Genomic DNA, 13,298 nt, shown 5'->3' with positions numbered 1-13,298 from the left:
TTATTTTCCTTCAATTTTCACTGCTACCATTGGGACCATCCTGAAGCTCTCCACTAAACCATAGTGGCCAACCTTCAAAGGTAGAAGGTCTTTAGTCAAGGCTTTATTCATAGTCAATTATCACAATTGTTATACTCATTTTTGCTAAAGGGCTTGCTCTGAGTTTTTACCAAATGTTTCCAAACTGAAATCGAAACCACGGGTTACAAGGAAGTGGAAAAGAAAATTAACATATTTTAAGCAACTACCATGTGCCATGGCATTTAATCATTACAATAACTATGAGTAGGTATTCCAAAGACGGAAACAGACTCTGACAAGTTTAAACAATTTTTCTTTTCTGGCATCAAGTAAGCAGTGGAGCTAGTTCCTTTTTAATGGATAATAACTAATTATTTTTAACTTTTATTTAAATATAGCATATACAAGTACTTTATAAATCACAAGTGTTTGTTGTTGCATTTTCACAAAGTGAACAAATCCTGTGAAACCAGGCTCCAAATCAAGAGAACAAAAGAACATGACCAGAATCTCAGAAGCCACACCAAGTGTAACCTTTCACTCACAATCCCCTCCCCAAGGTTAACCACTGTCCCAATTTCCAGCACTTCTACCATCAGAGTAGTTTAGATTACATTTGCTTTACTGTTTTTGAACTTTCTGCACATGGAATCATGGAGTATGTACTCTTTTATGTCTGGCTTATTTTTCAACATTATGTTTGGGCAATTCATTGGTATTGTTAGGTATAGTTGAGCTTGCTTATTCTAATTACTTATTCCAATATCCCACTGTGGGAACATATCACAATTTGCTTAACCATTCTAATATTAATAGACATTTGAATAGTCTGTATGTTTAGCTTTTGAATAGTAGTTCCGTGAACATTATTGTGCATACATGTCTTCTAGTACACAAATGTACACATTTATGTTGGATATACACTTAGAAGTGTAACTGCTATATCATGGGATTTGCATTAGAAATCTTGAATCATTGATGTTCTTTTTAACTTCTAGTTTTCCAAAGTGGTTATACCAATGTACACTCTCACCAGCAGCATATCAGAATACTTATGGTCCACATTCATGTCAATAAAGGCATTCTTTGTAGCTAGGTTCTGACTCCAATACCCAATGCTCCTTTCCTTTTACCTAAATTTTATTTAAAGGTAAGAACTTGGTAACAATTCTCTTTTATAAATTCCATAATTCTTTCTAAGATTTTCATTCTTTGTTCATTGAGTGATTTTCCTTTTTTGTACTGGAAAACATATTTGTGCTGAATAGAATTTAGCAGCGTTATCAGGGTATCAGAGGCCTCGTGTAAATATTTATCTTCAGTAAGCCCGGCCTCTTCCATTTTTTCTGCATGGGTAAAAAGAATGGCTGTGTAATTCATCCAAGCACGTCCAAGAAGTTCCTGAAAGAGAGAAGTTAAATAACTATTGAACTTGAACTATATTCCTCAAAAATGAGCAAAGGATTTATTACGGTCCAATATAGATAGCCAGCAGATCCATATTATTATGTTTCCGAAAGCTGATATACAATGTAGGAAATGAAGACAGGATCAAGTATTGTAAGTAAATGGAGGGAAAAGGCTTGACTTTCTGAAAAAGGCAGGATTAAACAGGGAATTAAATTGTCTCTTTTATTTGACTATGATAATTGATATACACACAACCTCAAAACTGCATATTATCATTGCTGCATAGATTTTTCAACATTCAGTAATCATTTATACTTGTCTGACTCCATTAAAGCCACTGAATTTAAGTCAGAGGACCTTAGTCAACGGAATTGTTTTATCTTTTACTTTTTGTAGAAATGTGTTATCATTATCATTAAAAGCATCTACTAAAGATATAAAATTACATAATCTGTGAAGAATCTATTGATTAATCAGGTGACATGTAATGGAAAAGCTAAGATAAAAATACATTTGGTGATTTGGACGAACCACAAAATATTATAACTGTGAGTCTCATCTTCCTGACTTCACATGCTTAGAATGGAACCCAATTTATCTAATGACTTCCTCTAATGTGGTTGAAAAACACTGAAGATTGACGTTCCTCTGTTTAGTAATATGTGGAAGTTGGTTATGTAATAAATTCTTGTTTGATTAGTGAATAAAAGCTGATATAAAGCAGAAGTAACAGCATGTGGCAAATTGTTCATGTAAATAAAAGGCATCTAGAAATAACCCTTGAATTTTTGGGGATATTTCTAAAGTTACATGAAATCACAATGTGACAACAAAATAACATTACCTCCATTCCGAACACTTCTATTACCAAAATATTTCCAAGCTACTACCAGTTTATAGCAAGAAAAATACAAAATGCCTAGGAATAAACATAATAAGAAACACCCAAGACCTTTAATAATCAGAAGAAAGAAAGAAGGGAGAAAAACTAACATTTAGTGCCAGATATTATGCTAAGCACTTTACATGTTTACCTCTTTTGAAGCTTAATGCAATTCTTTGTGGGAGATACTATTATTATCTCCATTATGATATTGGCAAACTGACTTATAAAGACTTTGAGTTATGCGTATTAGTACAAACTCTGGTTTTAAAAAATTATTGAAAATATTGAAAGATAGTCTGGGAAATCATTTTCAATGTACATAAAAAATACAGGATTAGAATTTATAATATTGAAAAATTGAAAAGAAAGAAAAAAGAAGAAGGAAATAAGAAAGAAAACAGAAAAGGAAGAAAGGAGAAAGGAAGGAAGGAAGGCAAGCAGGAGTAAGGAAGGAAGGAATCTGGATAGGTAAATCTAACATGAAAATACTCATGAGAACTACGGGACAAAACATTTAAAGTTAGAAACATCACAATCATGGTCACCAATTACAACTGATACAGTCTGGCTTTTATCAGAGTCATTTATTTATACATCAATTTTTACAACTTCATAGTGAACTCTGAAGGCAAGATTCATGTCTTTCCATATCAATCAAAGCTTTTAGCACATTGTAAACTCTCAGTAAACATCTGTTAAATTAATTTGGAATTTAGACTCTCATTATCATCTCAAATAGAAGGCTTAGGGTTCTATTTATTTCTTTTGAGGGTTTGGTTTTGAAGTATAATTAATCTTTGTAAAGCTTTTTTTTTTTTTTTTTTTGCAGTTTATCGTCATGAATTTGCCTGTAGTCTGGACTATTTTCTATTCAGAGGGACTCTTTCAAAGAATAGGCCCAAACTTTTTCTTCATATGTGTTCAAAATTTTTCTATGTACACCCACCATAGAATAACTGCATATTTCTATTCCTTCTAAAAATACCCTGCTTAAAGTTTCATGATCAGTATATTAGGGAATAATTACTGTAATAGAAAGACTCTAAACTTTAAAAAATAAATTTTTAAAAAATTAGTATCCATATAATGTCAACATCCCATTTTGCCTAATGGTAACGTAGCAAAATTAGCAGACCTCTTCAGAGTTTGTTGTATATTCAGTATATCGTTAACAGGTCTCTGCTGGAAGAGAAGTCACAGAGTTGCAAAGTAAATGAACAGTGATGTTATGGGTTGAATTGCATCCTCCGCCAAACTCATGTGTTGAAATTCTGATCCCCAGTTCTTCTGGATGTGATCTTATTTGGAAATAGGGTCATTGCAAATATAATTCTTTAAGCTAAGGTCATTAGGGTGAGTCTCTGTCTAGTATGATTGGTGTCCTTATAAAAAAGGGAAATTTGGGCAAAGATGCAAGTCCTGGGAGAGTGCCATGCGTACATGAAGATAGCCATCTACAAGCCAAAGAAAGAAGCCTGGAACAGATCTTCTCTCACAGCTATCAGAAGGAGCCAACCCTGACAACACCTTGATTTCAGCCTTCTAGCCTCCAGAACTGAAAGACAGTAAATACCTCCTGTTTATGCCACCCAGATTGTGGTACTTTGTTAAAGCAGCCCTAGCAAACTAATTCAAGTGGCTAAAAAAATTAATAAAGTACTAAGTATATTAGATCTGGGCTCTGGGAATACAGCGATCCCTGGATCATTTTCATCAGAATCACCTGGGAGGCTTTCTAAAAATGCAGCAGAACCATTAGGGCTGGAGCCTGGAATTTGAATTTTATAAAGCATTTTAGATGATTTATTCCTTCTGCAAATATTTATTGAGGGTCTACTTTGTTCTAGGCATTTTCTACACGGCAGGGACAGGTGTGGAACAAGACAGACATATTCTGTTCACAGTTAGTGGAGATTTTTGTGTACTAAATTAACTTAGGAAGGGAGATAGACAGGAAAGAAATACTTTGAATTTGTTTCAATTCCAAGTGTGATAGAAATTATGTTAGCATTATAAAGGTGATCATTTTGCCCATTTTGGGGTGGAGGTGGGAAGTAGGGGTAAAAAGGAAAGATCAGACAAAGTGTCTTGCATGTGATGATGCAGTGACCAGATTCTTAAAAAATATGTAGGAATTAACAAGGTAATTAATGTAATCAAGCGTGATTGACATTGTACAGCATTGAGATTTTATTTCTAAACAAGTACTGCTATTGATCTTTGATCACTCTTATCTCTGAAAGATTATCAAATTTAGAGCCAGACCTGATATTCACCAAGTACACTATGAATATGATCATACTGATTGTCAAATATCAAAAGGTTTTCATACAAATTATTAGATAGCTACAGCTCTTAACTCCTTGAGAGCCATCCTAAACTTACCCTTAGGTATCTATTGGCAGATGTGTGGATCATACCTGTTATTAAACATTTTTGAGCCTCACTGACTTAATGGATAAGGTATTTGCCTCCTTAAATATTTTTGAAATACAGTATTGCTACAATACAAGTGCATGCTAAATAAACTATTTGGCACAAGCAGTCCTTTCTTGAGTTCTGTATCATAACACAGAATTATTTTCTTTCTAGGTTAGTACTTAATGAAGTAAATGGTTTAACTTTCGTAGTATTTCTTTTGTTCCTGTTTTTCTGTATTGTAACATTAACATGTTCCCTTTTGGTCTCCACCAGATATTTCCCATACTTTAAACCACAGTCTCATTCAGAGAAAATAAGTTAAAGCACCTAAGGATAATAGATTTGTAAGCTCCATGCCACTTAAAAGTCCACGTGTTCAGCCACTATGAAGTTTTTACATATTTATAATTATTTATGAAAGGATGCTCATATCTTAAACTGTGAGAGAAATTGCACTTTTGAATTACTGCCAAAAACAGAAGAGAGTGGTTGATTTAGCTTAAAATCTTTTAAGTCGATTTTGGCCAGAAAATTGTTGAATATTTGAAAGTAGTGTTGCTTGCTGAATAGTCATCATGTTAGTGGCCAAACATGTTCTCTATGGACCCAGAGAAAGAATAATTACAGTTGATTGATACCTCACATAAAAATCCAAAAGCAAGATAAGTCAATGTAAGTTATCTGGTGTTAATAATTTAAATATAGTACTAAGCTAGATGAAAATTTTACCATCAATCATGAATTGTTTGGTTTGAGTGCTAATGGGTATGAGTCCATTTAGTCCTTTTGGGACTACTGGTTAGGATATAAACTTTGTTATCCAGGAATTATGTTCATTTTCCCAGGACCTCACCAGCCCTGCCCCATTTGTTTGTGGTTGATGAAATCATAGCATCTGGACTTTTTGGGGGGAAACAAACAAACAAAAAGCCAACTATTACATCAACTGAGAAAAAAATTATCACGGAACAGGAGGACAATCAGGACCATTTTTTTATACTTTATGCTATTCCCTTACTCTCACCCCAATTAAAATATAACATGTTCCTTTTCAGAGAGCCAAAGCTGAGTGATAATCTCTCATTAGGCCAGATCCAGAGAATATTCAACCTCAGAGATCATCTGTATAAACTGCCTCATTTTACAGATGAGGGTATTGAGGACTTGGGGTGTTGAATGACTTGGCCAAAGTCATATGGCTGATTATTGACAGGCTTGGACCTGGAACCAAGGTCCCCCGTCTTTCCCACTAAATTGGGGCTTTTCAATTTAACCATACTAAGCCAGTGAAGATTTTTCCAGATTTTTTTTCTAAATTAATAAAAAAGTTACTTCTTATGGTTATAAATCAGGGCCATGTAAATTTGATTTTGCTCTTATTTTCTTTGTAAGTCTACCAGGATAAACCTAAAAAACACTATTTCCTAATTTTAGGTTAAGACAAATACTAACAATAAAATAATAATGTCCAGAGCTATTTGCTGTGCACTTGCCACGTGCCTGTGCCTAAGCTATATCATTTACTGTTAAAAAGGCATTAATCCCACAAGTAACCCAATGAAGTAGACAGTACTGTCTTTCTCAATTGGCCAATGAAGTTTAGAGAAGTTACTTGCCCGAGATCACAAAGCAAATAAGTAGCTAAGACTTGAACACTTTAGAACCCATCTCTTAATCTCTATGCTATCTTGCCCATATCTTAGTTCATTTGAATGAGTACTCATTCACAATCTCGGTAGTGATCGTAACAATAACAACAACAATGCTAGTAATACTTTACCATTTTCTGTGACCTACTGTAAGTAGGCACAATACTGGGCATGATGTATTTATTAAATATAATGCTCAGAACTCTTAACATACATAAAATTATCTCCACATTACAAGTTAGGAATTGAAACCAAGAAAGTTTTAGTAGCATTTATAGTCATACACCTATAAAGTAATTAGGCTTGTTTTTTTAACTAAATTCTAACAACTAAGCCCATAATCTTAATTTAGTTATTTTCAGGCTCTGAATTAGCTTTTCTGAGCTTTTTGTAAACACATTCGTATGCAACATCAACAGTTCGGTTGTTGATTATGAAATAAAAGTACATGCTTGAAACTTGCTTGTACACAGTAATAATACAGAATATCATAATAGTGGGGGGAAAAATGGACCATAGGCAATACCTAGGCACAATTCCTAGTGCAGCTTGGCTGTATGCCAGCTCTTTCCTGAGGTGACTATATTATATCTTGTCTGATTCATTATTTGTGGGTTTATAAACATTCAAATGAGATTCCAGATAATAGTCGAATAAATTCTTCCTTCTATTTCTTGATTTTGGGGACATGACTCACTGATATGTCTTTCATTTTGCTGTAAATTAATAAAGGCCTAACAGAAAGAAAAAGGGATCATTTGGGGAAAATGTTTCCATCGTCACAGCCAGTAGCATATAACTCCTCTGCAAAATATTAGAGTACAAATTGGGGAAGATATTTAAAGAGACAACAGGGAGGCATGGGAAAGAAGAAGCTACTTCTCTGACTCTGGCTTGGTAGACTCCTTCTACAGCACTAGTCAGTGCCCCTGCAAAGGAGTAAAAGAAAGAAGGCAGATACTCCATACTCCATTTTACATCAGTCAGGAAGAAAAAAAAATCCATAGTGTGCCTGAAACCTGAGGACTTAACAGTTTCTTCCTCCTTCCTAACAGCTGCTGGTCCTGTTGAATATTCAGACACTCTGCAACTGCTTCCAATCTGTGAGCACATACAGATGGCTGCCACCAGCAGCTGAGGCACCTTCAGGAAGATCAAAAAACAGCCAGCCTGTGCTTAAGTGACCATCAACCAAAGACCATAGTAGAACCCTGGAATAGGTCTGCAGTGCTCCCAGGGATCATAGGCCACTCAAGATTATTAAACCTTGGCTGCTGATTTTCTTGGGAGATGGAAGTTATTTATTTCAGAAAGAAATATTTGGGATCTGAGCTTTGCCCTAGCTCATCTCCTCGATGCCTTCAATTCCTGAATTGCACACTGATTTGGAAGGCAGCTGTAAGAGAAGACTATATGCCAAATATGGTTTTAAAAGACCAAAGACATGTATGAATTGAGTTCACATATATAAAAAAGCCTCACAGATGACATTATTGTCCTATATCCTAAAACTAGTAAAACCTATTTTCAAAATGTATGTCATTTAAAATAACTTTTGGGCTCAGCATAGGTTCATGGTAGGGAAATATTGAGACGTATAGAGAGAGTCAGGGTAGCTTTTGAAAAAGAGTTGTTTATGTATTGACTGCATTTACTGAATTATATCCATCTATAGCCTCATCTAAATGTTTACTAAATAATAGCTTTAAATGAATTTTTAAGAACTGTCTAAAGATTCTACTGATGACATGGATGCAGGCTTCCCACCACTTGATTTCTACCAGAAACACTGCTTGAAATACAGGCTTTCGTAATTTGGAGGAGGCTTGTGGGCTTTCTTAGATCCCATGTTGTTTCTTAATTGCAATCATCTTCTATTCTTCTTTACTTTTGTATAGCAGGTCCTTGGTTTTTCAGGAGTTACATGATGAGCATTTTTTATGCTCTTGTCACCCCGATTTTTCCTCTAGTTTCTTGTGATAATACATATGGCTGGGTTTTTTTTTCATTTTTAGAAACATGCACAGTTACTGAAAAACAATGCGTGTATCTGTCATGTAGAAGTATCTTTTCTAGTTAAAGGAAAAAAAATCTTCATTAAAACAAAGTAACTATCTTTCTGGGCTGTAACAGGGCCTATGTCAGTATGAGCCGAGACTGAACCAAAAGAAGGGTAGCATTTTTACAAGTTATGCTTGAACAGAAAAGATCTGTTCACCATTCTGTAAAAGTTTAACTGTGGAGCTTCTAGTAGACCTGGTGTCTCTGAGCTCAGTGACTCATTGAGGCTCTGGAGTAACACTAGTGAAGTCCAGCAGCTAAACTTAGATTGACTCAGACTGAAGAATCAACAGATTGAATAGAATAGAGCAGCTCAATGAATAGTTTCCAGGAATTGTTAGTAATCGTCTACACAGGGCTGTGTGGACTATTGTTAGTAATAGTCCACATATCATATACACACACACACACACGTACACACACATACACACACACACATACACACATAAACTCCCAACTCCCTCCATCTTCTAGCTATGGTCGTATCCAGGCCTCTTATCCAGCTCCTCTCCTTATTCACAGTTGGAGACTGTGAATAAGCCTCCAACTTAGTGACCTATAATGAATGAACAAGCAAACAAATTGGAACAGAACACCAGGGAAAGGTGGCATGTGTTATTTATGCTCAACCTGAGGTCCCTGTGATCTTCCTTTGGCTAGAACGGAGCAGTCACTTATGCTACAGCTGATAAGGCAAGCAAAGAATCTGAAGTTCCAAATTGTTTTCCTATAAATAATGCATAACTCTCCCTTGAATGCTCACTATGACTTAAGTCTTATGAAACCCCCTCTTATTCATTATACTACTTTGGCACTTAATGCATTGTCTTTTTCTGGTTTGTTTATCTAATTTTCCTCTTCTAGACCGTAAACTTTCTGAAGGAAGGGCTCGTGTCTCATTTACCAGTAATTAAGCACTGTTTAGATGCTCAATAGAGTGTTCAATGACCAAGTCAGTGAATGAGCACCCATTTCTTGGTGAACTATAAGAGATTGTCCCTTTGATGCTGAATGGATGCAAATCGGTGTTTAAGTTCAGCGATTCTAAGACCTGACTGTTTTTGAGAAATACATGGAAAATTATGAAAATACAGATATGCAGGCTCCACTCCTGAGATTCTGTTTCAGTACGTTTTGGATCAATCTTCTTTAACAAACAGCCCAGTTGATTCTGATACAGACAGTCCAGGGAAAACATTTTACAAACTTATTCGGGTTTTTTGTTCTAGGAGTTTGAGGCTTGGTTAACCTCTGAAGTTTAATATCTCAATTTTTTTTTTCTACAAACCAGTTGTAAAATGGCTGATTGGGTTCCTCTGAAGGAAGTCATAAAAATGACTTGGGAAAATCAAATAATTTTTACTGACTATTCCTGGGTGACCAACACTTAGTTGTTTAAATTATTATTTTTACCAGTTAATGGTTCTTTACTATTAGGATAATGTCCTCCAAGAAGTAATAATGGCATTAGTGTAATTGCATCTTAGTATTACCTGGATCATCTGGACTGGGTCAGTTACTTCCTGCCCACAGAAAGGCACATCTGCTCTCTGAACCAGGAGTGCAAGGTGGAGACCCTCTTGCCCGAAGTGATGTGCCAGAGCCTCTTTGACTTCCTGTTTCACATAGCTCTTGCTCAGCCTGCTGTGTGGATAACCTGGAGTGTCCAACACCTGGACCTGCAGGTCTACCTCTAGCCCACCTCGACGCATGAAGCTGTGGAGGTAACAACTGCGGCCCAGGCTACAACATGTGGTCACAGAACAGGGAGCAAAGCTGCTGTGAAAGTCTGTGCTTCCCAGCAGAATGTTTCCAGCAGAACTTTTTCCACTCTGAGTCATGCCAAAGAGGGCCAAGTTGATGATGATCTTGTTGGGGTCTGTCATGGCTGTAGGAAAACAAAGGCATAGCACGCATAATTAGGCTTCTACATTCCCCCAATGTAAGGTTTCTTACCTGGCCTAGTTGCACTCCAAGTACGATTTTCGATTTGTTTTCCCTTCATTCGTAGTGACTAAAGCATGGAGGAGGACTGCTCCACTAAAGTAGAGATGCCCCAGTGACAGAAGGGAATGTGGAAATATTACCAGTTTACAATGAGAAGGGAGAGAGAAGTCAAATACAGATAAGGAAGGATTTAGGAAACAGTAATTGCAGAAAATGAGGGAAAAAATCCCAAATTACATGAAGATCATATAAACCATGTTTAGGAGAAATATGTTAACTCATCAATGTGGTAAGTGAGTTGGTTTAGGAAAAGGTGTTGAAGTTCCTGAGCTCAGGGGCAAAGCTAGCAGTAGTATTTAAAAGTTATTCACTACTGGAGAAGCAAGAATAGAACAGTAGGAGTTGCTTTTTAACAACATCCCCCATCTTCCCACTTCCCCGCCCACTGCCTGAATACACAAGTGGTATCTGCAAGAAATCGTCCTTCCTGATTTCCTGAATGCTTCTTTCCGATGAAATATGAATAATGTTAAAGAAGACTTCTGTTCCTGTTTACCAAAATTTATTTTTTTTACAACCAGGGAACATTGGTGAAAATACAAACTACTTGTAATTTCTGTTATAAAATAATTAATAAACCATCTCTATGGTCCATTAGTGTAAGTGTTGGCTCTTTAATAAAGAAAGTAAAGCCTAACATATTGGGCAGCTCAGTTAGAAGGGGGGAGAATCTTGGGAGAATCTATTCCATGTACAATACCTGTACAGTGGCCGATCCTTTGTACACAGCATGATCCCCCATAGCATTTTAAGGTCATTAATCATTTTCACTAGATTTATAAGCAGAGTTACTTGCCAATTGCTAAAACTGCCCACGCTACTGATTCAGAAATAAAGACAGTTTAATATTACATATTTATTATTTTCGCTTAGATCTTGTAACTTTATTACACAGTTTTAAGTACTACAGGTCCTTCTTGTCCTTTAATGCCCCTCACTCCATTATACCCACACCCTAATGTGAATACCTTGAAGCAGCTTCATACCTCCATAAAAAGACACTCATTTTGCAGGTCCCTCCAGTTCACACCAGCTCCCCCAGCTCATTCAGTGGTGTCAACTGCAGTGAGATGCGGTCAATTTCTTTTTACTCCTAAATCAGGGTGTAATGTTTTTAGAAAATTAATTATGCAATCCAAATTCATCTGCTATATTTCACTTACCTTTTCCAGTCTTGAAAATGCTTTCTCCACAAAGACGTCTCTCGCCCTGGCACAGTTGCTCTTTCATATGAACTTTCGCCTTCTGATAGCGTTATTGTACCACTCCGGGACTGACACCGTATGTATTTTATTTAGTTAATTTATTACCAGACAGCCTCTTTATAAGTGATTAGTTGTCTTCCCCTAATCAGCACTGACTTTTTTATGACACTTGACAGACTTGTAATTTTAATAGGTACTGAAACATTCTATTTTTAGTATTTTTTTATTTTGTGCATTTCTTATAGGTAACAACTTATATATAGCATAAAGAAATGCAATATGGGTATTAAACAGAAATTAGACATTCTTTAGCAATGATTACAATTTTTTCATGATCTACAACTAGATCATGACTTCACATCAGTAGTTCATAAAACTTTTCAGATTTTTTAAGATAATTCTTTTTGCTATATTCATATAATAAAATGTATTATTTTATCCTAATTTATGAAACCACTGGGATGATTATATCAGCACATGTAGCTTTCATATCAATTAATGATAGTATATTTAAGGAAAGGAGTAAAATTAACTATAACGAAGTCAAATACATTTTTTCTTAAAAACTTGAGTTTTATTTTCTTACTGAAAACTCAAATTTTATTTTTTCTACTTCTTAGTATATTACCCATACTGATCCAAAATACTTTCTTGGTGCTTTTAGTAGTATGGTTATAGTCTGATTCATCTTCTCTTGTATTTCTCAAAAAGTCGATGAAATATGTATTTCTGGGTGAAAGAAACTTGGAGAATCTGGAGTGCCTTATGACTGCATGGGCAGAGAGTTAAAAAGTCTTCTTCCTGTGTAGCTGTGACAAGGAAAGCACGAACTGCCTTCCTTCATCTGATAAACACATTGGGTTTCTTGAATGAAGTGGAAAGAATCTCCCCCAGGTGGCAGTAGCAGCCTGTTTCCTAAGAAGTGATTTTTGAGCCAGAATTTAATTTTTCTTCCTTAAACTGTAAACGGACATTCTTCAACCATCTACATAAACACATATTAACTATGTGGGGGATTTTCTGAAGAAGAACAAATCCAAACTTTCTTTCCTATGTTCCTTACAGAACACGGCAAGCATAAGCTCTTAGTTTTTCAACCACCCCCTCGCCCGACTTCAAAGTTACAGTTTAAATCATTTGCTGAATGCAACAGCTGACTGTTTAAAAAATAAAGTTCAGAATTCACGAGCGTGATTATACGTTCCAGTAAAATTGAAATTTTTTTGATAATTTTTCATAAGTCTAAGGCAGATTTTAGATTTGAGTCAATTTAGAGGTCTTATAGCAGAATAATTTATTATTAGATGATGTTGAAAGATTAATTTTTTGAATCAAGGTGAAAGAATAATCTGAAAAATTACATTTTCACCAACTTGGCTAAATATAATGTAGTAGGGATAAAAAATGTATTATCTTTTAACAGCTGGCTGCCGAATTTCTCTTAGGAAGGGTACTGTCTGAGAAAATTGTTTAATTTAGCTACTTGAGGTAGAAAACGGGATCCTGACAACACGAGCTAAACTCACAGAAAGTAACAGCCAACCTGCTGGCGAAGGGGAAAAGCCAAGAAAAGAGTAGAGAAGATCAGGCTATAAAAGGAGAGAGGGAGTGAGAGACATAAAATGAGGAAGTGAGAGA

At 35.7% G+C, this 13,298-nt stretch overlaps 1 protein-coding gene across 1 annotated transcript; it reads right to left on the bottom strand.

The window, feature by feature from the left end:
- Positions 1–371: 371 nt before the first annotated feature.
- Positions 372–11,687, bottom strand: GIMD1 (GIMAP family P-loop NTPase domain containing 1). The gene is made up of 3 exons (XM_032163577.2): positions 11,619–11,687; positions 9,942–10,336; positions 372–1,422 (listed from the first exon to the last, which is right to left on the bottom strand). Exons 1-3 carry the CDS (start codon positions 11,683–11,685, stop codon positions 1,162–1,164), a joined length of 723 nt encoding a protein of 240 aa, XP_032019468.2. The 5' UTR covers positions 11,686–11,687; the 3' UTR covers positions 372–1,161.
- Positions 11,688–13,298: the final 1,611 nt, after the last annotated feature.

The sequence above is a fragment of the Hylobates moloch genome, unplaced genomic scaffold (assembly GCF_009828535.3).
Source record: "Hylobates moloch isolate HMO894 unplaced genomic scaffold, HMol_V3 SCAFFOLD_2, whole genome shotgun sequence".
Classification (NCBI taxonomy): Eukaryota; Metazoa; Chordata; class Mammalia; order Primates; family Hylobatidae; genus Hylobates; species Hylobates moloch.
Note: the sequence above shows the minus strand (reverse complement) of the source record. Positions and strands in the feature narration are given on the sequence as shown.

Excerpts from the sequence above, each read along its gene's own strand:
- GIMD1 (XM_032163577.2), bottom strand. The coding sequence starts at position 11,685 with ATGAAAGAGCAACTGTGCCAGGGCGAGAGACGTCTTTGTGGAGAAAGC. Across the intron at positions 10,337-11,618 it reads CATTTTCAAGACTGGAAAAG|CCATGACAGACCCCAACAAG; the intron begins GTAAGTGAAATA and ends GTTTTCCTACAG. Across the intron at positions 1,423-9,941 it reads ACCCAGTCCAGATGATCCAG|GAACTTCTTGGACGTGCTTG; the intron begins GTAATACTAAGA and ends TCTCTCTTTCAG.